Raw genomic sequence first — 26788 nt, 5'->3', positions numbered from 1 at the left:
ATCTACCATGTTCTCTAGGTAGCTATCAAACTTGATTTCCTAAATTCATTAAAAAACTGATTGTTCCATTAAGATTTAGGATTAGCACTATATGGCTATTCCACTAGCTTTTTGACATCTCTATAACCCTCATCTTAAGCAGCTTTTGTTCCTCCTTTTGTATAGCCTTTCACTGTGACTCTGGTATAGTTTAAGTTTTTATGTTCTGCTTTTTTTTCTCGTGGAATGGTCTAAATTTGGTATTGAATCAGCTTTGTTTTTGCCATATGTTCTGAAACTACCTCTTTTTTTTTACATAGAGGTCAGTTTTCTTTTTCTAACAGTTCAGTTCATTTCTGACTAAGCTAGCTACAGAAGTATGACTTTTTTCCCTAGTTTTGGAACACTAGCAGCTGCATTAGTCTTATCTTACTAGTCTAAGTCATTTAATTACATAATTTAATTTTTCCACTGTTTCAAATGGATGTTCCCTTTAAGACATAAACTTGCTTTCTGCAGATGCAATCACAAGTGACACCTTATCTCCAGCTTCAGATTCCCTTCTCCTTACATTTCTGTTATACACTCCTTGTTGTGCTTCTCCTTGCATTTCTGTTATACACTCCTTGTTGTGCTTCTCCTTGCATTTCTATTATACACTCCTTGTTGTGTAGCCTGGGCTCATTTCATATCTTCCTGTATACTGCATATCCCTGATTTTAGCCTATATCGGAAGGTGGTATAGTATCCTATGACACTTTTAAAATGAGTTTTCTCTTCTGCTCAAGTTTCTCTGGGTATATTTAAGCAATAACCAATGACGTGTTTTGGTATATTGAAGATTTACCCATGGTTGGAGTGGTTTAATCATGAGGATGATTAAATAAAGCCAACCGTGGGTAAATCTTCAATATACCACAACCACGGAGTTGGTTATTGCTATTATACAATGACATTATTTAAGAAAAAAAAATACTTACTTTTCTTAAATAATGTAATTGTATAACAGTGCATTACTGTTCTTCCGCCGGTGGTGGTATACTGCTTCCTTGTGTTGATGTACTGCGCATGCATATGGGACTTGCGTTCCTACGCATACCCAGTGGATCAATGCTTTGAAATGGAGAAAAGAAAGTCTCCGTTGCTCCGTTTTTTTTATGTTTTTTGTTTTTTTTTTTTTTTATTTAAAAAAAAAAGTTTTGAACACTTTATACCAATGGAAAAAAGTTCGGGTGACCGGACCTTTTTCCGTTGGTATATTGTGGTATTTGCAACGGGCACACTGGCCAATCAGCATGCACATTTCGGAATATTAATGGGGGGGGTCATTGTATAATTAATTGTACAGAATGGTGCCTGCCATATATTAACTCAAAAAGACCAAAACCTATTGAGACTTATAGAGCTGATCTCTAATGATAACAGGCAGAACGGTATTACATCCTGGTTTTTATTATCTTCCTCACTTACTTTTCTCAGCATGGATTTTATCTTCTGGTTAAAGTGCACCATTAACTTATCAGTCTGAACACTGTACACAAGAGATTTGTAATTACTTCATATTAAGGCAATAACACAGTTGGTGCATTATTCTGTATATAAATATAATCCCCTGGTCAGAGAGTATTTTTTTAGGTATAAGCACTCTGGAAAATAACACTCCTTAGCTATACATTTATCTTTAGCTTTACACAGGGGGATAGCCACCTCAGTGTATTTCATTGTTGTTGTATCTTTCGGCTTTTCCCGGTTAGGGGTCACCACAGCGGAACTCCAGTCCGCTAATGATTGGCAGTAGATTTTTACATACCGAGTTGCCAGCTCTGACGCACAACCTTCAACGAAGGTACGCCCATTCATGCATGTCTCCACACAGAAGACGCTTTAGCTGAGAATCGAACAGGACAATGTCTTACTGTAAGGCGACAACGCTACCGCAGCACCACCACCGCAGTTAGTATTTAAAATAACAAAGGTGTCGTAATACTCATTGCTGGATTTGATCAACATCCTGACACTTGTTGAAATGGCACCTTTATGATATGCAGTGATATCAAAGGATTTTTGAAGCTTACGTGAGGAGCTGTTTTCTGGCATTCATCTGATTTGCCTTGACAATAAAACCTCGTTAAGATCAGAGTTTTAGTCTTTTCTACTCTTAGGTGTCCTCCAGGCAGGTAACTTTGTGCTTGCCTCATCACTATATTTCTGAAACTTTTGGATACTAATAGTTGACATACTACTTTATTTCTGTCTTTACTTACTGTGTACAATAAATCATTCTGTAACTTGTAAGCATGGATAAGAACTTGGAACATTTTCTTCTGCTTTTTTCCCTGTAACACTAGCTATAATTTTCTTTGTTCTGCTAAAAGTGCCGTCTTCCCGTTGTGCTTTTTTAAAGATTATCTAAAGGTTAGTCAGCTCTGGAATTTCTAAAGAATCAGACTGTTGTGAGGTAGTTGGCACTGCCTCCAGTCCTGGAATCTCAGAATCTAAGTCATCTTGTAAGAAAAGCAACTTATACCAGTATTCTTCAATGTCAGCTATTCGCTGTCTTACTTGTATTTGTCACTTTCTTGTATAAACCTGAGTCAGTTCATATATTGTATTTTGGTTTGGCAGGAAAAGTACTGGTCAGTTCAATATTATATTCTCTGTCTCAATAAATAATAACCTCTCTCTTTCTTTTCTTCTGTGGTTGTTCACCCTCTGCAAAGGATTTATTTTTGGTTTTAGTTATTTCCTTAATTATTTATATTTGTTGCCTAGATCCTTCCTTGTTTGAGTTTCCTGTCTTTCACTGATAGAAATAGGTATAACATTCTGAGCAGATAATGCAGTTTCCCCTTTATGCTAACAAAGTCTCTCCTTCTTGACACTCACTTGCAGCTTAAAAGTACCATTTATGGAGCTTTCTCATTTATCTAGACAGGATAGTTAGAATTCTTTAAACTTTGTGCATTTTCGACGTCTTCTGACTTCATGCCCCTGGAAAACATACATACATTCAGTATGTGATTCCTTCTCTTCACGTGTGTTAATTATTACTACTACTTTCTCTACAACACATTCAGGCTGCAGTGACACTTCTACTACCTGATTTGAAAAAAAAAAATTGAGTTGCAATATTTTGTATAACTCTCTTCCTTCCAATGATTGTGCTCTTTGCATATATTTATTCAAATATGCCTCTTTAAATTGTACAGGTTTTTCCTCTCTTATATATTTAGCCAGAATGTTGTACCTTTAGTGCTTTCTAACAGTATGCCTTGATCTTTGTTGGAATCTTACCCTTTTGTCAGTGGGTCTGGAGGATGGTCCTCCTTCCCACTTTTGCCAGGTTAGCCAGAGGGATGTCATTTGTAGGCTTATCCACTTGTTGTGACCCCTCCCCACTGATAAGTTGTTTTGCCAAAGGATTGCATTCTTTCTGCCCTCACATATGTTTAAAGTTGGGAAGAATCTTTCCAGATTATTATGTCATGTGTTAGAGTGAGGACTATTGACACAGGATGAACTATCTTTCCAAACTAAGTTTGTGTCTGTTTGAGTAAGCCGTACATACAGACTACATCAATTGATTTTTTTTTTTTTGTTTAATAATGGTCTTGATTTTTGCATATGGTTTATAAATGTAACTATATTGCTAGAATCTGTAATCAATTAAGGCATTGCAGTTAATTACATTTGCAACAACTGAAGGACGAAAGGATGACTTGACTATCCTGGCAGAAATGTATTGCATTCTGTATGCTTAACATCATATGTATCATGCTTCTTACCAGTTACCGCTTTCACAGGTTCAACATAAATTATTAGGGGTACTAAATGTAGCCTTGTGACACTTTTTCTACACATTTAAAAAAGACATCACATCTGCAGTTGATGTTTTCTATTTGTTATACAAATTTGACACAGGCTTTAACACTGGTTTAAACTGCTCAGTTTGAAACATATTTTAATTGGGTGACAATCAGAAGGTCGAAGTGGGTTCAGCTGAACCCACTTCATTCAGCGTCTGGAGGCCGAATGGTGACAATGTTGAATCCGACATTGTCAGAGTACAAATTTCACCCCCATCTCTACCCATGTTAAAGCCTGTTCTGAGGTTTACAGTGAGTCGTATCTCGACATTGTCGGAATTCAACATTGTCAGTTTCACGGAAGTGGGTCGATGATCCCATCATTCCATGGGGTCAGGATCAACCTTCTGCTGGTAAACCAGTTTAAATGCATAACAGTTTCTCTTAACAGTGCAACAAAACTTTCAGCATACTTAGGTCAGTTTAAAGTAGCACAAAGCCCTTTCGAATCTATCAGTGGCTAATATTTCTGTTGTTTTACTGTTAGAATCCTGACCATTAGGATCTAACCATAATTTGTTTTAAGCAACATAAATGAGATCTTACTATATTGTTAAGTGAAAATGTCATGCTATGAAACTTCTGATCTTGCCTCTCATAGATAATATCAACTTAAGCTAACAGTGCTTTGGTTCACCTTGTCAAAGTCCAGGTCCATAATGGCCTTTACTGATTCATCAGGTAGCTGGGCTCTGAGGATTCTAAAACAGTTATTCAAGTCTCGTCCATCCTGATGGTCACACTGTTTGTAGGCTACGAGGAACACACTGAGAGATTCCTTCATGGTTAATTGTTTGACACATAGCACTCTTCAGCACGTGCATGGACTTTGTCACTGTCACAAGTCCTTCAGCTGTACTGGTTGTAGTTTGCATTAGTCACTCTACTGTTATCATCTTTGTGTAGAACTGTTTTATGTGTAGCGTACATCCAAACTCATAGGCCTGCCATGATACTGCATGCCCAAATTTCAGGCAGTGAAAAGTGAACCCAGGATCCATTTTTACAAGCAAAGACATTTATGTTGCAATTCTGTCCACAGTACCCATCAGATAGACATTAAAAGCACTCTGTCCATAAAATAATAGAGTTTTATTAAAACAGAAGGCAAGTTAAAAGTTCAGAAGTGAAAACTCTTCTTCAGGAAATGAAATAAAATGACACACAAACTCCATGGTTTCACATACCAGTTTAGATTTAATCCCCAAATAAATTCAGAGAGCTTCCACCTGTCAGGATTGTTCGGCCAAATATCTCCAACTTGGCTGCTTCAGGTTGCCTCTTCACTTCCACAGCACACTTTGCAAAACTGCTGCTTTAGGCACAAGATTTTACCTCCAGTGAGGGCCATATCCCTCTTTTTTGTACATTACCTAACCAATTATTTGTTTGTTACTGGGACTATTTAAAGGCACCTCTCAACTTAATATAGAGAAATACCTTTCTTTTCCTTAAAGAAAAACACGTTCTGTGCAGCAATATTTAAAAGACACCATTTTAAACATGTCTCAATAATCTTTACACTATTATGAAGATGACCTCAGATTTGATATATCTTATGCTGAGGTCCATCATACTGTGCTACAATATAAAACATACACATACACAAACACAGACACACATCCTTATGCACACACACACACACACACACACACACACACACACACACACACACACACACACACACACACACAGACTAAGGACCGACACATATGCTATGTGTTTCTCCAGCACCTCAATTTTCCCCACCCCTGGAACAATGCTGCTAAATCTTTTGATGTAGTTTGTAAGTGATTCTCCTTTCTTCTGTTGCTATAAGACCGAAGGTAAATACTCAAGCCCACAAGGCTTTTAATTTATAATTTCTAGTTTGCTAACAAATTCCTCTGATTTATTGGTTTCTTCAGTTTGAGATAAAAATGTTGCTCAAATTTCACACAAAGCCCACAAGGCTTTTAATTTAAAACTACTAGCTTGCTAATGCTTTCCTGCAATTTACTGGTACTTTATTATTCAGCAAGTTGATGTTTGTATTTTAACTGAAAGAAAAAGGCATTGTGTTCACTATGTTTAAATATGAGCAGGCATAATAAATATATTTTGTTTCCTCATAATTCAAGATGAAGTCTATCTACAGTAATTTGTTGGTGCCCTTTATCTAATTATTAATTCTTTTCTAACAGGCATACTGATCATGTTTCTGGTAGATAATTGAGTTATTTATGAAATGATGCAGCATCTTTAGCAGCTATATCTCGTTGATGTTTTTCATAAGATTATCATTTGCTAATAACATTTGCTCATCATTAGCAATCTATACAAGTAGCAAAGCTCTAATCATAAAGGCTACTTTCAGTTGAAGAGGACATAAATAAGCACTCTTATTAAGAGTTTTGGACAACACAGAAATGTTACTGAAAATGTTACCATGTAGACAAAGCTCAAATTTGTACTGCATTCACTATTATTAAGATCAGTTAAACACACCATCAATGCTATGCTAACTTTATTTTCTCTGGCATTTAACTTTCATAGATTTATGTTGACACCTCCAGTTTGTAATGCTACAGTTTTTGTGATACTGTTAACATGCTACTTTGTACTGAGTGAATTTGTAGTGACATTGATAGCTATGCTTATATGTAAACATTATACCCAAGGCACATATATAGATATATACACAAACTCATTTTCTCTCTCTCCCACTCTCTCTCTCTATCTCACACATGCACACAGAACTGAATAACATAATATCTGAAGTATATGCTGTAATGACTAAAAATAATATGCATTAATACTGTTTTGTTTAATTTAATTTGCATATATAAATACATTTTTTATTTTCTTGTCCAGCAGTGTTGACCTGTATCTTTTAGGGAGAGGATTAAAATCACTTACTTTCTCTCTCATTTCCCCTCAAATCGTGCTTCTCTTCATTGCTCTGTTCTTTCTTTCCTTGTTTATTTCTTTATATCTTTCTTCCTCTTTTACATCTGAAGTGATCATCTTCACTCACTGCTTCATTTTAAAATCTCACAACATGTATGACTATGCATTTCTAGCTGTGACCCCTTTTTCCTTTTAGTTAATTTCCTCCTGTACAGCCAAGTAATGACAACCTATTACTGCATTTATAATAACCTCTGCACCCCACAGAGCTATAGAATGCTGTCATTTAAAGTTGGAAGATGACATAAACCTTTGTTAGTAATTCTTGACTTCCACCGGATTGAGTTAACAAGAACAAACCAGAAAGTTAGATTAAATTATGGTCATTGGTCATAGCACAATATAACAGAATTTATAAGCTAACACAGAGTAAGCCAAGCCACTCCAGCAATCCTGAGGAAGAATCCGTGACCAGAATTATTTAAAATCTCGCATTAATAGCATAAGTATACTAAGGTTCGATCAGTTAGTGCTAAGGTCATGCTTAGTACTTGCACTGAAATTAAATTTAAAAAAAAATGGCATACAAGTTAAATGTATGCACTGCAGAGACTTTGCCAGATTACTGGAATAGACAATAGCTTGTAGAAATATACATCAGAAACAAAGTAATGTACTGAAACATTGCCTTTGAAGGTTTTATTTCCTTTAAGAAACTTTCTGCATCCCTTATAAATGCCAAGAACACAAGATACAAATGCCTAATGTTAAACTGTCCCTCCATTTTGATCATTCCATTTACTTAGCTTCTATAAGTAAAGAGTAAGTCTGTGAAACAAAAATATTTCTGAGGAGATATAACAAAACAGTAGTGTGCCTTATGAAGAACATGCGAAGAGTATATACCAGTATGAAAATTAGTTCTTTTTTTAACTGAGAAAACGTTCCCCATTAATATCCTAGGTAGGTACTGATAAAAACTACAGCTAATAAAATAATTCACATTGGTTGTAATGACAGATACAGTGGTAGGATTTCACTTTGACAAAGCACCCAGTTTAACTAATTGGGCACATTCTGATCTTTAAATAAAATAGCACAACCATACCATTTTATTACCTCTATATAACCACCAGAAGTTTAACTATTTTAGGTTTAAATTTGGTAGCAATCCTAACCCTCTGAAGCATCATCATTTCAGGGTGATATCTTACATGACCACCAGAAGCACACCCATTCCAGGTTCAAATCAGGTAGTAGGCATTAAAGTACAGTGTTTTGTTTCCTTATGAAGTACTACTACACCTTGCACGATCTTACTAATAAAGATAAATGTGTTAACTGTAGCTGTTCATAGTGCTAACACTAAAGCATAGCACATGATGCAATGTAGTCACCCCCTTTTTAAGTGAAATAAATAAATCAACAAGTGTCCATTCCCTGAAGGCTTTATTGATAGTGATGAAGATTGTGTCCCCATGGGGCCCACACATCTGGAAAAGGAGTCACCCTTAGAGCATCCTTGGTAAAGCAGCTCCATAAGAAACATATGCCTTACATGGGAAAGAATGGTTTATCAGATATTTAGGGTTTAATTTGGACATCCAAATAATGTGCTGGCCTCGACCATGATAAATTCTTTTGCAACCAGTCTACTTTGGGTGGGTCTTGTGCATTAAGTACACATTCTCCTATAACTTCAGATCACAGGTTGTTCTTAGTGAGAATGACTGACACTGGGGCAACAAAGTCCTCTTTGTAGTGGCGGACATTTTTTTCCCTTTTGGAACTAAACGCTACATATAAAGGGGATTCAGGGAGTTTGCTGACACACTTTCATCTCTCCTCCCTTCTGTCTCTCTCTCTATAGGTGAAAATGTGAATGCTGTCTCAGCATGGTTTTAGTGAGAAACAAGAAAAGAAGAAAAAAACATAAAAAAAAAAAAAATACAGAAAACTCACAGAAAGAGAGAGAGATTTCTTCTTTTGCTAGCAGAACTAATTATGCATAATCTGGAAAAAGAATCTTCATGAACCAGACATAGGCATAGCCAAATCACCATGCTGCTTGAAAACAAAGGATTGAAATTAATTTTATCACAACAAATCATAGACCTCATTCATTGATAAGAGGGAGGGCTCATTAAGGGACAGCAGTGTGTTTTAAGAAGACCTTTTTATTGGATTTGCACAGAAACAAAAGGAATATTGTCCCAATCTTGAAATGAAAGTAGGATACTAGTCATCTAGTATGCTACATGCTTTTTGCACTGTCTTGGTAACATCAACAATTCATATATGAGATGATGTCATATAAAAAGGAAGTCAGACATACATGTATATATTATCATGTGAGGTCAAAATGAATGAACTCAATGAATTTTAATTCCAGGAGAGCAAACACAGGGTGGTTCTTCTTCTTCTTTTGGCTTTTCCCGGTTAGGGGTCACCACAGCGGATCACCTGTCCGCTCATGATTGAAAGTGGAGATTTACAGTGTCAAGTTGCCAGCCCAGTGCCCAACCTTCCACAGAAGGCACACACGCACACAGTCTAACCTAGGGCCAGTTTAGTGTGTCCAATCCACCTACAGCATGTCTTTGGGATGTGGGAGGAAACCGGAGCACCCAGAGGAAACCCACGCGACCACAGGGAGGACATGCAGACTCCGCACAGAAGGCACACCAGCCAAGGATCGAACTGGAGAACCTCTTGCTGTGAGATGGCAACACTAACCGCTGCACCACCGTGGCCACCAGAGCAAACACAGGGTTAAGTTTGTATATTTCTGACTGACAATACAATATATCCTGAGCTCTACATGGGTTAAAACATACAAGGACCAAAGAACAGTTTTCTGTTCTGATATTCATGTTTGCTGCAAACATACTTTTTTGTCTTTTTTGTGTCCTTCAGCTATCAGCCTACTAGCACTCTAGTAAAATGTTACAAAATAGCAGCAGTGGAAAAGATTTGATGCACAATTGTTTATTATTTTTAATCAGGTGGTTTTATCAGGGTAATTACTGAATGCAACACGCATGTGAATCTCACTGTTAAAACCTCAGCAGACCACCTACAGTATTTTGTATTCTGTGTTGACCAGTTAAATCTTGTTTAGAAGCGTAGAATTTTTATGGCCAAAGTTTTTGTTCACTGGCCATTAGTTGCAGATTACAATGATTCTTTTCTTTTTTTTTCTGGGATTAGTTGCACAGAATTAAATATCACACAACAAAAAGCCCATGCAGTAAGATTGGTTAGATAATTGCAGTTAGGCAAAGAACAGTCATTCGACAAGCAAAACAAAGACTTAATGCTGTACGAATGATAGAAGATTACTGGAATTAAGGTTCATAAAGGTCACCACAAAATGCACACTTTGTTTGCACTTTTGTGACACTTTATGAATTCAAGAACATCACTACCACAATATTTGTGCTGTTTAATCACTCAGAAAGGTTATACTTTGTGACAACCTTTATGAATCTGGTCTTGGAAGTAATAATTTTACTATCAGTTTTCCTTAATTCTTTTGGGTCATCAACCAAAAAGAATCTTAACTTGAGTGCTTTGTTATGTAGAGTACGATGTGGTAAGCAAACAGAATTATCAGGAGGTGGTTATGCCCATGTCATATCTGAGGAAGGATCCCCACTAAGCATGCGTTGCTACACTGTGCATAACATCTGGAGAAGCATAGCGCAACATGTGAATCTTAGTATATGTCTCCTTTGTACAGTAGGTTCAACATGCCTCAAATATGAACTGCCTGTTCTCCATACTGGTGTTCAGGTCACACATCCATCTTTAGCTTATCAGGAAAACTGTAATTTCTTGGAGCAGTGATAGTACAAATTAATACAGGCAGCTTTATCAAATTTATAGAACATGTACTAATGTTTTAAACTGCTTTGTATCATTTCTGAAGTATCATGTATGTAAAATGCTGTCCTCCTCCAAAACCTGTCACAATGCCAAATGTAAAACTAAAATGGTTCACCAGTCAAAATGAGCATACCAACTTGATTCCATGACATAGAAAGATAAAGCTCTGATGGTGAACTGGATTACCTGTTTTTGATTAGTGGCCTGGAGTTGTTGAAGCCCAGTAGGGATAGTAAGATTGAGCAGCTGATTGCCTGTTGTGAGGGGTGGGTGGCAAGTTCAATCTGCTGTAACGCTGGCACTCACAGAGAACTGAGAGTACAATATGCAGTGAACTGAGAGTACAAACATGTACCATATGGACCAGGGATATGGAGTTTGCGACTGCCAAGATTTAATAATCATTAGCCTTCTGGACAGTCATGTACTTAAGCATGCATGGTCCCATGGTAGAAGAGACTAGAAGGCCTTTTCACAAACAGTTGCACATGTCTACAATCTGTAAGGTGAGGTGAAGTATCTGGCTTAGGCATTCACTAGAAGGCCATAATACATGCTTAAATAGTGGTCTCCTATGACTAGTTCTCACCTCAAATATGAGTGACAGGATAATCAGTTGCAGGACTGCAACATCATAAATTTGGTAGCCAGATCCTACTTTCCTCATATTGTATAGGGAACACACCACTACAAAATGAAATCAGAGTCCGGGAACTTAGGTTGATAACTCCCTCCCCCTCTTTTGACTGTCATGTAATAACAGTTGTCAGGAAATTCTTTTGTTTATCACAGCTAATTGCCAAAGAAATATAAAGACCTAAAGAGGTAATTGCTCCCTTATAATCAGCATCAATCAGAAAATTATCAAGTACAATGCCCCTTAAAGTATGTATTTCATTAAACATATCAAAACAAACAAAGAAAAAAATCACAGGCATAAAAAAACGAAGCCATCAAGAGAAGGTTATAAGCTCTATGACTTAATTCAGTGTTGTATAGTCTGCGAGTAGAGATCTCTATCTTTCTTCCAGTGCTATTAGAGAACCAGCTATGCTGGCCCTCCTGTATCTCTATAAGTATAGTGAATCCACCAACACTAGAAGTAGAAACAGAGATATTCATTAACCAGTGAAGACATGGGTGTATAACCCAGCACCTCCTTAACTTCTGGAATACATTTCTCCCTCATATTAAGAGGCACAATTCACCATCTTCCTTTAAACATAAAGTAGATGCCTGGATCCATGTCCATATAATTATCATGGAATTGACTGGTATGTCCCTCCTGGAGAAAGGAAGCACAGCCTGAGGGAGGGTACTGGCAAAGGCTAAATGACCATATGACTCAATAGCCTTAGAGTATCAATGAATTTATGACCGTTGATGGCTGACATGCAGCAAAGTTAAAAAGTAAATACAAATCGTTCTAGCAACTTCTTATTTGGGGAAAAGGATAAGATAAAAAAAAATATTATGCAGAGGGAATTAGAAAATATAAATATCATTAGTGCTCTCAGGAGTTGGTGATCTGGCCTTAAAAAGAAAACAGAAAGGATCTTGTAATGGGTTCCATCCTGATCAGATGTTTAAAATGCAGCTGATACAGTATTTCATATGCTGAAGAGGTTTACTTTGTATGTAACAATATGGCATTGAGCCCATCATGCCTAGTAACTCTTTCTTTCCGTTCCACCAGGTCTCTGCCTAATGCTGTTGTAGGGCCCTAGCAATCAGAACGTCTTTTCAAAATTACAGCAAACCTTACAACTAAGAATATTCAGAACATAACTAAGTGCTTGAAATTCAGTCTTGTTACATGTCTAAAATATTAAGCTGTGATACATCTGAAATGCTGAGCCATGTAGCGTGAACTAGATTTACCTAACAGCTTATACTCGGGGGGGGGGGGGGGCGGGATTAGTTAACGCTTTGGAAACTGAATATATGGCCTTGCAAAGTTGTGCTTCTTACAATAGTGTTAAGCATGTTGCATCTGCTGTACAAAAATTGGGGATGCAAACAGAATGTCACATTGCTTTTAGGAGCGTAGTACAGAATGTACTCATTCTTTAAAAAAAAAAAAAAAAACATTTGCACAACTTATGACATACGAAGGAGCAACAGCAGTCCAGAGTCACCTCTAATCTTGAACAAAACAGTGCATCTATATGATATTTGACAGCAGCTTAATGTTAACTGTTGGATAATTATGACATATCCATTACATATGCTGAATGAATGAGGTGGCTATGTTTGGGTTTTGCCCTTTCCCCCCATTGAACAGTGTGACCTGTTAAATCATAATATTGAATAAAGTTTCCCCTAGAAAAAAGTTAGTTGCACATTTTGTGATAAACCTGGCTTTCACTTGATATTGTTTTTTTTTTCACTCTTCTGTCATGGAACCCAGTCCTATTGATCCCACAACGGAAACACACTGCTTATGCATAACATCTCTGAACTCTCTAAAATTCTTACAATGCATTAAATGCTCCAAATGGTATCACTCTAAAGGTTATACTATTTTTATTCGTCAGCTGCCCTGGAAAATCTTCCTGTAGGTGAAATTTGTTAGATAGATGGGTTTCTTGGGTAGAATTATTTCAGACATTGTGCTGCTCATACCTCTTATATAAGTAAGGTAGGAAAGCTTAGCTGTTTTCTGCTAACTAGGCACACTGCCAGGCAGTATTAGTCATGTGACATTAAACAGCTCTGCAAAGAAAGAAAACACAGCTGAAAGATAAAGTTTGCAGGATAGTCATAGGTCTTGCTATAAGAGACATGCCGTTGGTTTAAAAGAAATAGTTTGTCTTCATCATAGATAAGGAATTTATGTCAGTTAATTACGAAAAAAATTACATTCATGATATATGGGGAATTTATGACAATTTGTTAAAAAAAAGAAATAGTTTGCATTCATGATATATGGGGAAGTTGTAATATCAGGGCATGTTAAGAAATAAAGAATTAGAATATTCCAAAACATTGGGATGGCTTGACAGCTAACAGTTTTGCTGATTCCTGTATTTTTGTGTATAAAAGTAATCATAGCTCGCTGTAGTTTAGATTCTGTTTTTTTGGTGTTCCCAAGATGCTGCTTTACACTGTGAATATTTTCCACTTGCTGCAACATGCCTTTGTATCCAGAAGAACTCTCCACATTAACACTTCTAAGGTGATTTTTAATTTAATACCCATTAATATACAATTCTTAAGCTTAGATCAAACAGTAACTTAAAATAAAGTAACACGGATTAAAGTCAGGATTCTAAAAGGGCCAAGGCAGTGAAGTAACACGGATTAAAGTCTGGATTCTAAAAGGGCCAAGGCAGTGAAGCAAAACCTATCTGCTGAGGGGACCGTTGTCCTGACCTGTGTAAAGAGGCACCCCACTGCATATAAATAAAAGATGCCTGGAAGAGGAACAGGACTGGAACGCTGACTGTCACAGTCACAACCCTGTACAAAGCCGCAAAGAAGTGCGGTGTGGTTAAGAAACATTCTGTGCAAGTGAGTTGCATTACTATGAATGCATTGTAGTGTCCAAGTGAGACAGACAACCTATACATACAGCTGTACATGCAATAGGGGAGTTTGTGCTGGGTAATATGGAGAGGAGAAAATGTGTGCAACTTGAATGTGTTACCAAATAAGTGGGGGGGGACGACGACTAATGAGAATAGTTTTTTCCTCTCTCCCTCTGGTATACATGCACATATACACAGTCATAATACTGGGTAGATCCTCTGCTACTTTAGAGGTGCCCAGCCATACAACCTACCCTGGCACTGTTAGAAGTAACTGTTTTCCCAGTCTATGAAATGTTGTTAACACTCTGGTAATAACAGCATACCTCCAAACCCATATATTTCCATGCAGACTTCACCTCTTGTGTGGTACTGGTTTAGATACCCAATATTGGAGGACCTCTTTATTATAGTAACTGTTGGCAGAGTAACACTCCAAATCAGACAGAATACTTTTCTTCACAGTTACACTGTGTTGGTTTATACTTGAGTATTAGTGTGGTACAACCATTGAGGCATCTGGAACTGGGATTAGGGAACATATGTTTTCTCATTTGCCTGTACAGCCTTTTTTAACTGTGTAAGCCTTCTTTGGAATTGCAGCTTTATTACTTCTACTCAGTAGATAAAATGTCTACTTACCAGATGTAGAAATTGTTCTGGAATTCAGCTCGAACAGTACACAAATAATTTGGCCAATGTCTAAATGCACTCTATTCTATTCCTTTTACATTTTTATAGTGTGTAATTTACACAATGCAGAATGACATAAGTCTACAATGGATACTAAAATAAGCAGCAGTTAAAAAGATAGACCCAGGCTTACAGGAAATGATTCCAGCCTAGCAAAGATATTTTGTCAGTGGTGACAGGAGTATAAATCTCATTCATATTACCTCTATGTAATTAAGATTCGTCTGCCTTAAACTATGAAAGAACTGGAGTTTCTCTAACCTGCAGTCATTTGAAGGAACTTCACATATTATAAAAGAGAAATTACCTTTAAATATTGAAGCAGCAGCTAAACACAGAGAATATGACTAGCCTTTTTAGTAATCACCAGTTGCTCATGTTTTGCTTAGTATTCCCTGTAAATGATAAAAAAGTAAGTTTGCTTACCCTTTCACCAGGGTCACCAACTTGACCTGGAGGACCAGAAGTGCCAGGGGGACCAGATGGACCCTATAAGAAAAGATACCACAAAACAGAATAAAATCAGTTTGTGTAATGTAAGATGTTATGCTGAATGTAATGTATAAATCTGACATACTGTAAAAGTACAATATGACCCATAACCAAAAATGATATACTTCTGTATGCCACATGAAACCTACAAAGCCAAGGAACTGCTCTATGCAATTTTTTTACTAAGAAAATTACTGCCTCCTTTTTAAGTACAATAAAAGATGATACTTACAGCTGGACCTTCTGGACCTGGTGGGCCTTCTATAAGCATGCCCTAAAGAAAACAAGAAAAAAAAATAATTGGAAGGCTGAGTTTCAGATATATGTTCACTTAATTTTGGCTGACTTGAAAATGTAATATAATTTTGAAAAAGATAAATAATGGAACATTCCATGACTTTTGATTTTGTTTTTATACACATCATTTTACCTAAGTACATTCAAGTAAGTCAAGATAATAAATGGAGCATAACCATACCTCTCAGCACAAAAAATCTGGAAAAGCCTGACAGAATGGGAGATCAAAGGCCTAAAAATAGGGACAGATCTTAAATATTGCTATTATAAACTTAAAAAGTTGCTAGAATAACAGGATTTGTCTTAGCATACATTTTCTAAAGGATATGAAGTCTGAAATACAAATCTATATCATTATTTAGTGAATTCAATCCTCAGATCATCCAAGTAATTTCCCAGAAAACCACAAATTTTATGAGGAACAGACCAAAAATATGAAGCAAAAATCTGGACAGTTGAGAGGTATGAACTTAACATCTCTGGGAGACAAAATTAAAAGGAGTTTAAAAGATAGTAACAAAAATCAGATCTATATTATCACAGCTAAGATTTCAATATCTGAACACCATTTGGGCGACACCAAATGTTCGAATATTGAAAACATCGAAAGTGTGAACGGAGATCGCCGTAGGGAATTCTTCCCTTTACTTCAATGTAGTGCGATCTTGGAGTTGGTATATTTAAGTAGCAGGGTATAGCTTAGGGGCTTCCTTGCATACAACCCTTAATGACAGGTTTCCTGTTTTTGTTTTTTTAGGATTCAGAATTTTCAAACTTTGAACATATGGTGTCGACCATATGGTATTCGGAGTTTGAAAGTTTCGATCCGATAATATAGACCCACAAAAATCAACAACAAATTGGAACCTTGAACAAAATAACAAACCAGAGACCAACAAGCGTACTTCCCCACTTGTTTATTTAGGAAAATACTTAAAAACAGACTGAGCGCTTTCATCTTCACTTCACACAAGACTTCATTTCATCACAGTAATGAACTGCTTTAGTTGAAAACAATTTATACTAACGCATCAACCAATCAAAACTTAAAAATTAGCATACACTGCATGATGTCATTCAACAGTACAAAGTGCCAAGCAATTAAAAACGTGTGTGTGTGTGTGTGTGTGTGTGTGTGTGTATATATATATATATATATATATATATCTATAAATAAAAACAAGTTTGCATGACATCCCTCCTTTGGGCCAGTGATCAAGGAGACTCAATGCTCACCAGTGGGGAACATTCACTGTGTGAGAAATAGACACACAGTATTTTCAAATGCAGTCTTCTGCACCAAGTACCATTTCCTTTAGGAGCATACAGGGTATGCACACTCCAGTTCTGTAGCTAGGTTTTTTCTCCAGGTCCCAAATATGACTCCACACTAACCAGTATAGAGCTGATTCCTTAACTAGGTGTTCCATGCCACGTCCTGCACCACACTCTCTGTGAAATCGATGCTCTCAGGGTCCCTGTTCAAAGTATCTGTCACACACACACACTCTTTGAGATCTGATTTTCACACACACACCAACCTGGGAAAGGATGGCACAGCTTACCCACTCTGCCACCTCCACCCAGAATATAAGGTAGATTTACTGCCACCAGAACACCTGAAGCTAGCTACTGTAAGGCTCTTACCAGGGTACACAATTACGCTTAGCAAAATTAATAATGGTAGTGTTTAACCAAGCAGCATGACTTTCAGGAAAGTAGAGCCACAGTGCCACTAAATAAATGCAAGTACTCCCAAAGGTTAAATGTTTTCTAAAAGGCCAGCCACAATGATTTAGATATATTTAATGATAAATAATAAAAAAGAGACCTGAAAATACTGAACATTAAATTGCAATAAACACCAGAATTTCATATCACAGGAAATATAAAAAACAACACAGATGTAAAGACTCAGACATATACAGAAAAAACAACATTTAGCTAACCTTACTATATATTTTTTAACTGACTGAAGAATTAATGTTCCCTAGTTACAAAACCAAGGCAAGATGAAAGTGGATGAGTGTCTTGTCTGGTCCAAAACCAGAGTGCATACCTAACATCTCTTACTAGTATTCAAATGCAATTTCAGCTCTGGCTACAGAATGATATCACATCTGGTCACCTGACTCTGTGGTTCCCACACTACCCCCTCACTAGAAACAGCCAAGTTCTGGCACTGATGTCTCACAATACACATATGGAACTTTAGCTAAGGTTTATTACAGCATCTGGAAACTGTAAAAGAAAATTCCAGCACTTCCACTTTTCCTGTAGAAACCTAACAAGCCGTTCTCTGGCACCCCAGGGTAGCAATTAGTTCACCATTAAGGACAATAGAGCAGGATCCCAGCCAAGGCTTTGCTTCTTTGGCTGCATTCAGACCTGTGAGATAAAACTGTTATGGCCTAAACCAAGTAATTTAATTTCAGGGCTATTTTTCTTAAGGCTAGCTGGGCTGAGCTTAACCCTTTCCCTTCCGGTATCCTTTGTTAAAATATATACATTTCATCAGTTACAATACAGTCTGACATACATATATATTTCTTTTCTGTACAGCAGGACCCACTGTTGATACATTTTTAATACAAACAACCTTACAAATATAATTTTAACACAATACTCTGCACAAATCAGTTTAATAATCAAATGACATATAATTCTTTACAAAACTCCAACTAGCTATAATTACATATGTTATACATGCACTACCCTACTCCCCTTGGCACAGCTGGCGGTCCCTCACATCATCACAGCATGACAATTTAAAATGGCATAAAAATACACCAATATTAAATAGTAAACACCTATTATAAATAGTGATAAAGTACATAAACAAGTTAAAAAATATGTATGTATAAGACAAAATTCAAATGCTTATTCACACAACAGCAGCCTTCCTCTTTAGTACACTAAATAAAGAATCAGTATCATTAACACCAGGAGCAGCTGAGGCATTTAGCCTCACATGCCATGTTAACTCTTTAAATTCAAGAAGAGATTCAAGATTAACACAAAAATTGGAAACAACAACCCTGTCAGTGACAAAAAATAAAAACTAGAGCACCCAACAGTATGCATAATCAAGGCATTGGTGGATTTCTTTCTTCTAATACCATATGTGTTCGCAAATTCTTTATCTTTATTTTCTGTTCATCTTTCCCACATAAAAAGCATTGCAGGAGCTTCAAGTAGCAAGGTAGACAATGTAGGAAGTTTTGCAATTGCACCTCCCAGGACAGGGAATAGTTCTTGTAAAATTATCAGCAATAACATTCGGTCCTTCATTCATGAGGCTACACACCTTAAAGAACCCGCACTTTCTCATACCACCCTGCCCAAATATTGATTTCTTACCACCAGAAGGTGCTTGACAATGAGATAAAAGCAATAATTGAGGTATTGAAAACTGATTTACATTTTTCTACAGTTAAACAGCAGTACAATCTTGTTTTTAATAAAGTGGATAATGTTATTGATAGTAATAGAGCTCACAAGGTCTGCAAGTTACTCAGGGACGCTGCAGATTATGAGCCAATGATGACCCAATGTGGTTGATTATAACAGAAATAATATGAAAACAGTGAAGGAGAAGCCCATGGATGATGAGGACCGTGTTTTTTTTTTTTTTAGAACAACCCCCTATTTGAAGGTTGGAGAGACTGGCCAGTGAATACAAGGACTCGAGCCATGATCTCAGAGCTGATTCAAAACCCCAAGGTAGGGACAGTTTTATGATCTTTTGAGGCAGGGGCAGATACATAAAGAAATAAAGTGTATCAGTGGCTGTGATGCAGTTGTTGATACCTTCAACCGTAATTCTTTTAAAGTTTATGATTTGGCTGAACGTATTTCAGACGTTTGCATGTCTGTATTTAAGAAACGTTTTAACTTCATTCCAAATTGTAAACTTGATGCTGTAGAAACTATAATATGGCTAGAGTTATTCATTAGAGGTTTGAACTTAAAAATCTCTTATTCTGGTAGAGCACCCACATCTTGTGATGGAACAGTTTCCCTTAGGATGAAAAGTACATTCATGCCACCCCCCCACCCCCAACACATGGGTTTCAGTTTTTGAAAGTAGTTGTGAGGGCCAATTCAGGCAAATATACAATAAGATTTTTCCCTGATAATTTGGCACATGTTGAGAGAGTTAACTTGAATACTTGAACACGAAAATACAACACACACAACAGGTTTAATTAATTAAAATTAAATTTAATTAATTTTAATTAATTTTATTAATTCAAATACAATTGAACACGACAGGTGTTTACGAATTATGAAACCTGATAAGGGTGGGGGTTGTGATAATGAACAGCTTTGATTACTCCACAAAAATGTTTCAGAGTCTGTCTAACAAAGCTACTTAAAAGAGAGTTTCACAATGAAATAAATATTGCACATGTTAAGTCAGATTTTTTGTTGCTGGATGTGGTCAGGCCGGGAGAGTTTGATCACAAACAATGGGAATACCTAAATGTTTCCAAACCTAAGATGGTTTTTATTTTGGGTATTCACAAATGTATTTATGATTCCCCCACCCAGACTGACTGTCTCAGACAAGGGTTCTAAGACTGAACCCTTGGCTTAGTACATTGATTTTAAATGCAAGTTGGCATTGGAATCAAAGCCTTAGATTAAAAAAAAATCCATGGTACCTTTAGAGATTTAAAATGCATTACAGTTTAATGAAAATATTATGCACATTACATTAGATATAGTGGATCTTTTTTCTGAATTTCTTTCCTTGGTGCATGGATATTACAGGCTTTTAGACAATGTCTTCATTTTATGGAAAGGCACCATTGAACAATGGGGTATGTTTTACACTCAGTGGCAGAATTCCACAACGTTTTTTTGGTTCACTTATTTTACAGGGACTAATAGTATCAATTATTTGATTATTTTGCTTGAGAAGAATTTATCTCTTGAGTGTTACACTTCCAGCACTTATAGGAGAGACACCTCTTCCAACACATACCTCCATTTTAATAGCTGTTACCCATTTCACCAAAACAAAATGTGTAGTTACAGGCAAACTGATGAAGCTTTCTAGACTGATATCAGAAGATAACGTATTTGAAAAGGAGCTGCATCATCTAATGTATATGTTGATGGAGAGGGGCTGTCTTATTAAATTGTTAAGGAATATCAAGGCTGAGTTTGCTGGTCTTTGCAATGACTGCTTTTCACCTATTTTGAAAATTAAGTCCTGCACTGTTCAAAATCTAAGTGAAATTACTGCTGATTGGTGAAATAATGGTCGGTTCAATATGTCCACTCTGGTGTTTAGCAAGGACATCTTTCAATATACTAGTTCAGTTAGGCTCAACTGGGATATTACATTCCCTGATGACATTAAGATTCTTATAGGAGCTGCCACAATGATTGTTTATAGTAAAAGAAAAATATTAAAACCCTTCTGGAAATACCTTCTGGTGGTAAGAAATCAACGTTTAGGCAGGGTGCTATGAGAAAGTCTGGGTTGTGTAGGGTGTGTAGGTACATAAATGAAGGGCCCTATTTTATTGTTGACAATTTTGCAAGAACTATTCCCTGCCCCAGGAGGTGTAATTCCATTACCTTCTACATAGTCTACCTTGCTACTTGAAGTCCTGAAATACTTTTTATGTTGGGAAGTTAAGGGAAAGAATTTGCAAACGCATATACAATATTACAAGAAAGAAATCCAGCAATGCCTTGTTTAGGCATATGTTGGGTGCTTTAGTTTTAAGAAGTTTTTATTTTTTCTCATTGACAGGGTTGTTGTTCCCATTTTTATGGTGATCTTGAAACTCTTCCTAAAGAGTTAACTACATGAAGTTAGGAAGGAACTTGCAGCACAATTAGGTGCCCTATTCAACCAAAGCCTGAGTACTGGCTTTATCCCAGCCGAGTGGAGGACAGCCATTATCATCCCTTTGCACAAAGGTGGAGCGTCCACCGATCCAGGAAATTATAGACCCATCAGCCTAACTATCCTGATCTGCAAGGCCATGGAATGGATTATCATGGACTATTAACAAGGACATTAGCAACCTCCAAACACTCAGTGCCACACAGTTTGGCTTTGTCAAGGGGGGGGGGGGGGGTCATGTCTGTTAAATTTGGTCGACTTCTTTGAGACAGTCACCAAAGTCATGGAAGAGTGGAAGATGGTGCACACTGCCCACCTGGACCTGGCCAGAGCCTTCGACACTATTCCCCACTCAGGCATAATAGATAATCCCTCTCAATTAGGCATCATATCATGTAATATCATGTGGTATGTTACCACATGGGTAGCTAACTGATTTACTGATAGAACCCACCTAGTCAAAATAGGGGAAGCCACCTCAAGCAGTAGACCCGTAACAAGCGGCATACCACAGGGTTCGGTCTTGGAGCCTCTGTTATTTGCGATATACTTTTCTGAGGTGCAGGCCAAAACCAGTGGGCTATGGCTGACCAAGTTTGCAGATGACTGCAAGCTGGGCACTGTCATCAGTTCCCCTAGTGATGTGGACATCCTCCATGAAGGTCTCACCCAAACAAAGGACTGACGGAAGAAACATGGTTGAATTCCAAAAAATGCATCATCATCCGCTTTGGGGAGAGTGACATCCCCACAAATTATCACATTAATAACAATGTCCTAAGCATGCAATCAGTCATGAGTGACTGAAGCACCCAGGTTGATAGAAACCTGGCTTTTAAGATACAACCAAACACCCTAATACTGGGTGATTTCAACTACCCTGCCATTAACTGGGAAAACTACTCGTGTACCAACACAATTGCCCAACGGCTCTTGAAATTCATAAATTCCAATGCCCTGGGTCAACTAATCCATAGTCCCACCAGGGGCTCCAATATCCTAAACCTGGTAATTACAAACATGGGAAATCAACTCCACATCTATGGTCACCCCCTCATTGGTCAGGTCAGACCAAAAGCTAATCACCCTAAACATCCACATCCCACCCCCACTCCCCAGTAAGGAAACCTACATAAAAAACTTCTCCAAAGCCAACTTCATTCTACTCAAGTCAGAAGTGACAAACTTCATGACACCCATACAGACGGGAACTGAAAGTTCGACTGCTGAGTCCTACACTAAGGAACTGTACGAGCACATCCACTCATGCATGAATCGTGACATCCCAAATAGAACCAAGATGTTCTCCTCCAAAAAAAGGAAGCCAATCTGGTGGTCCCCTGCCATAAACAATCTTTACAACAAAAGGAAGAAACTGTTGCAGAAAAGAGGAAAATCCCACGATGCAAAAAATTCCCTTACCAGCCTCAGTAAGAAGCTGAGATCCCTCATAAAATCCTCCACTGCTAGTTACGAAAATAAAATTGCCAAAGATTCCAAAGACAAACACAAGGCATTCTATAACTATGTCAAGAATCTAAATGGCAATGCTCAGATCTGCTCTGAGCTACAACAGAATGGCATTAAATATACTGATTCCAAGGATATTGCCAGTATCCTGGCAGATCGATTCAGTGTCAACTTCACCCCCCACTCACCCCCTAAATGGCCCATCTCAATACCAGAAGATTGCCAAATTCTGGTAATAATGGCCACACAGGTAAAAAATGCACTCTCCAAAACTAAGAATACAGCATCCATGGGACCAGATGACATCCCAGGCTGTGTACTACATGAACTACAAAATGAACTGGCACCTCACCACGTTGCTTCCATTGTATGGAAAGATTTCTACATGGCCCACCTCATAAAAAGGGTATTGCATTCAGGGACAAGGAGGTCATAACATCCCTGTATTCTTCCCTTATAAGGCCCATTATTGAGTACAATGCCCCGTTCGGCATGTACCTCACAAAGCAAATGCAGCAGCTGGAGAGACCAGAGAGGTTCCTCACCAGAAGAATCCAGGGCCTCAAAAATCTACCATACACAGATTGGCTAAAAGCCCTATCCCTCTACTCAATTTCATACAGACTCCTCAGAGGTGACCTTTGTCTGGCATAGAAGGCAATCTCTGACCCCGCCTTGATGGGACTGCTGCATATCCGCAAGTCAAGCTCCACCCCAGTAACCCACACCAGCGGCCTTAACCTGGTCTTTGACATCAATAGGATATAGAATTGTTGGCAGGACAGATTTGTGTCCCAGAGACTCCCCCATCTGTGGAACAGACTCCATCTCCACGTCAAGCAGAGTACCTCTTACCCCTTTTTAAGTGCAAACTGGATAACTGGATGGAAACAGAAAATACATCCCTGGGATTCCACCTGTGTCCCTGCTGGACAGGAGCATTGGATGCTGACTTGTCTAAACATAAGCTAAACTCTTGACTAGGCTTATAAGCATCTCAGGGCCAATAGCCTAGTAACTTCCTTATGATCCTGTGAACACAGCAACTGAGGCTAAATGCCTTGGTTTTTCCTGGTATCAATGACACTGTTTCTTTATTTAGTGTACTAAACAGGAAGGCTGCTATTGTGTGAATAAGCACTCGAATTTTATCTTATGCATACATAACATTTTTTAACATTTTTAATATATTTTATCACTATTTACAGTAGGTGTTTACTATTTAATCTTGGTGTATTTTATATGTCATTTTAAATTGTTATTCATTAGACATGCAAACTAATTTTATTCATATATATGTTTTAATTGTTTAGCACATTATGTTGTCGAATGACATGACACAGGGTATGCTAATTTTTGAGTTTTGATTGGTTGATGTATTAATATAAATCGTTTTCAGCTATGGCAGTTCATTACTCTTGTGTCATTTTGTGGGAAATCAAAACAAAAGTGCTCAGTCTGTTTTGAAGTATTTTTCTTAATAAATGGGTGGCGAAGTACTCTGGTTGGTCTCCAGTTTATTTTGTTCAAGAGTTTAAAAGATCACTAAAATGGAATTAAGTTTTACTAAATCAGTCAGTCTGAGCATATAATATGCCACCACCATGACTGGTAAATATCAATAAATAAAATTACTGAACATGTATTTGTACTTATAAGAATAACAAACTCACTAATTATTTGACAAGATGAACCACATTAGTGGTGCAGAAGGACGAAGCCTAGATTAAAGCCTTGGCAATCTGAGTTTGACTAGCACTTAGTGCTACAGGAGCTGACTGGAAGGATATAAGTGAATAGCCAGGGGTTTGAGTACCTTCCTGAGGGGTGTGAGGTGGTATAGCCCACTGTCCAGCTGATATTTGTCTAAGTCATGCTGGTGAAGCAACAGAATATGACCATGATGGACTCTGTACATGGCCAAATAGTGCATATCATTGCAGCTGCATTTTGTGATTGAGCATGTTTGTGTCTGTGTGTGTGTGTGAGATTTTGTGGTGTAGAAGTACACAGATGCACCAATGGGCTAGTACTGTATTCCCCACTTCCCCTTGTGATGATTGACAGACAGATAGCTAAAGTTAGGGAAATACTAGAATACCTCCTGATCACCACAGGATGGTACCTGCACCAGAGAGCTAGAAAGCAGTGCTGTACTGCCACACTAACAGAAAACACTGGAGCACAGAGTTGATGACACTATTGACATGATCTAGGTCTCACTGGTATAGTTCATACCATTTGTGAGGATGTTTTGCCAAACAATTCTGGTGCTCTGCTACCTCATGCTTGCTTGATAAATATACTTCATCCAATGGTAGCTGAACATTCTATGTCTTGTTTGTGTATTTCATCCCTCTGTGCATATACGATGATGGTATGCTGCTACCATAGTGATACATAAGGATCCACTCCACCTAACTGAAACCCATCATCACACCTGGAAATTCTGGAACCCACTCCACCGGACTCTACCCACTGAAACAACAATACGTTACGAAACAACACTATGATGACTTCCCAAAACATCAAGTCATGAATGTAATGCACCAGCCATTGGCTTCTGTGTGGGAAAAACCTTTGTGTACCCCCATACCCTGTCACTACTTCTGTATACTAACTCTAAGATTAAACAGCCATGGAGAAATGTGAACAATCAGTACTTTGCATCAGTCACTGTTCCCCTTCCTCTGTCTTTAGAAAACTATTACAAAACTAGAAATTCTTTCCCACTGACAGCTGATTTTATACTTAGGTCAGTTACTTAAATTGTACAGTTTCTCTACAGGTCACAGATAATGACAAAAAATACATTCAGCATATTTACAAAGTAAATCATAAACTCCTTTAATAATACAGTGAGCAATATTACTACCATATGCCTTTTGAAAGATTTATTATACAACTCTAACCTATCCATGTGATATAGACTTCCATGTCATATACACTTCTACTCAGTAAAACAGCAGATCGTCACAGTGAACAAAAACTGAGAAAACAAGCCAAATAAGTTGGATGCAAGAATCTGAGATGATCCTAATATTAAATTATATATTATTTCTAATTGTGCAACTAATCTGCATAATCTATACACTATTTTTTAGCTTTTATTTTCCAGGTTATGACTGGAAAAGATTTTAGGGCCATCCCAATTATATTGTCCTCAAAGGAAATGTATAAATATAATTAATAAAGAAATTATTTTAGTAGTAGTCAGTACAGTACAAACATATTGGCTAAGGCAACTGAAAATGAGTTTTTAATAATTGCAGATATTAAGGACAGCTAAGTGTCGAACAATCTCTTAGAGGCCAACACTCCTTGACTCATCTGGAAACCCTCTCTGGTGTTTAATTTTTTAGTACTGCTTAGACTTCATGGCAGCAATGAATTCTGTAACTAAGGGTTCATATAAAATCTTTTAACTTTTACTGATTGCTACAGTTGCAGTAAAACAGACAGGGGTGTCGGCACCATTTGTAGCAGCTGGGAGTTCTCTAGCTAAGGGTTTACATAAAAGCCTTGGCATTTGCTCATTGTTACAAACACTGTAAAACACATGGGTGTAACCCAGATCTGCAGAGTACAGTGTATTTCTTATTTGGAGCTTGGCAGATGTTTATGAGGCATGTCTTAGCAGATAGTTATTTTATTTAAATTCATTCTGCCCTATAGTTATTAACCAGAAGAATGCCTTTTCCTTCACCTGCAAGCAACCTAATGACTCAGCCAAAATTAAAATTATTTAAGACAAAATAAAAAGCAGAAGAAGAGAAGCCACAGTTCTTACAGCTAATGTAGAGCAAACCTTTCATGAG

General features: G+C 37.5%; 1 protein-coding gene across 2 annotated transcripts in view; it reads right to left on the bottom strand.

The window, feature by feature from the left end:
- COL5A1 (collagen type V alpha 1 chain) overlaps positions 1–26788 on the bottom strand; it is a 1013097-nt gene that overhangs the window by 426360 nt on the left and 559949 nt on the right. For both annotated transcript variants that reach the window (XM_044058757.1, XM_044058756.1), the window contains exons 10-11: positions 15570–15611; positions 15272–15334 (exon numbers count right to left, since the gene is read on the bottom strand). In XM_044058757.1, coding sequence (XP_043914692.1) covers positions 15272–15334; positions 15570–15611 — 105 coding nt within the window. The remainder of the gene's footprint in view (positions 1–15271; positions 15335–15569; positions 15612–26788) is intronic.

This window comes from Protopterus annectens, chromosome 16.part0 (genome assembly GCF_019279795.1).
Source record: "Protopterus annectens isolate FY-2018-M chromosome 16.part0, PAN1.0, whole genome shotgun sequence".
NCBI classification, from domain to species: domain Eukaryota; kingdom Metazoa; phylum Chordata; order Ceratodontiformes; family Protopteridae; genus Protopterus; species Protopterus annectens.
The sequence above is the reverse complement of the archived record's forward strand: the minus strand, read 5'-3'. Positions and strand labels throughout refer to the sequence as shown.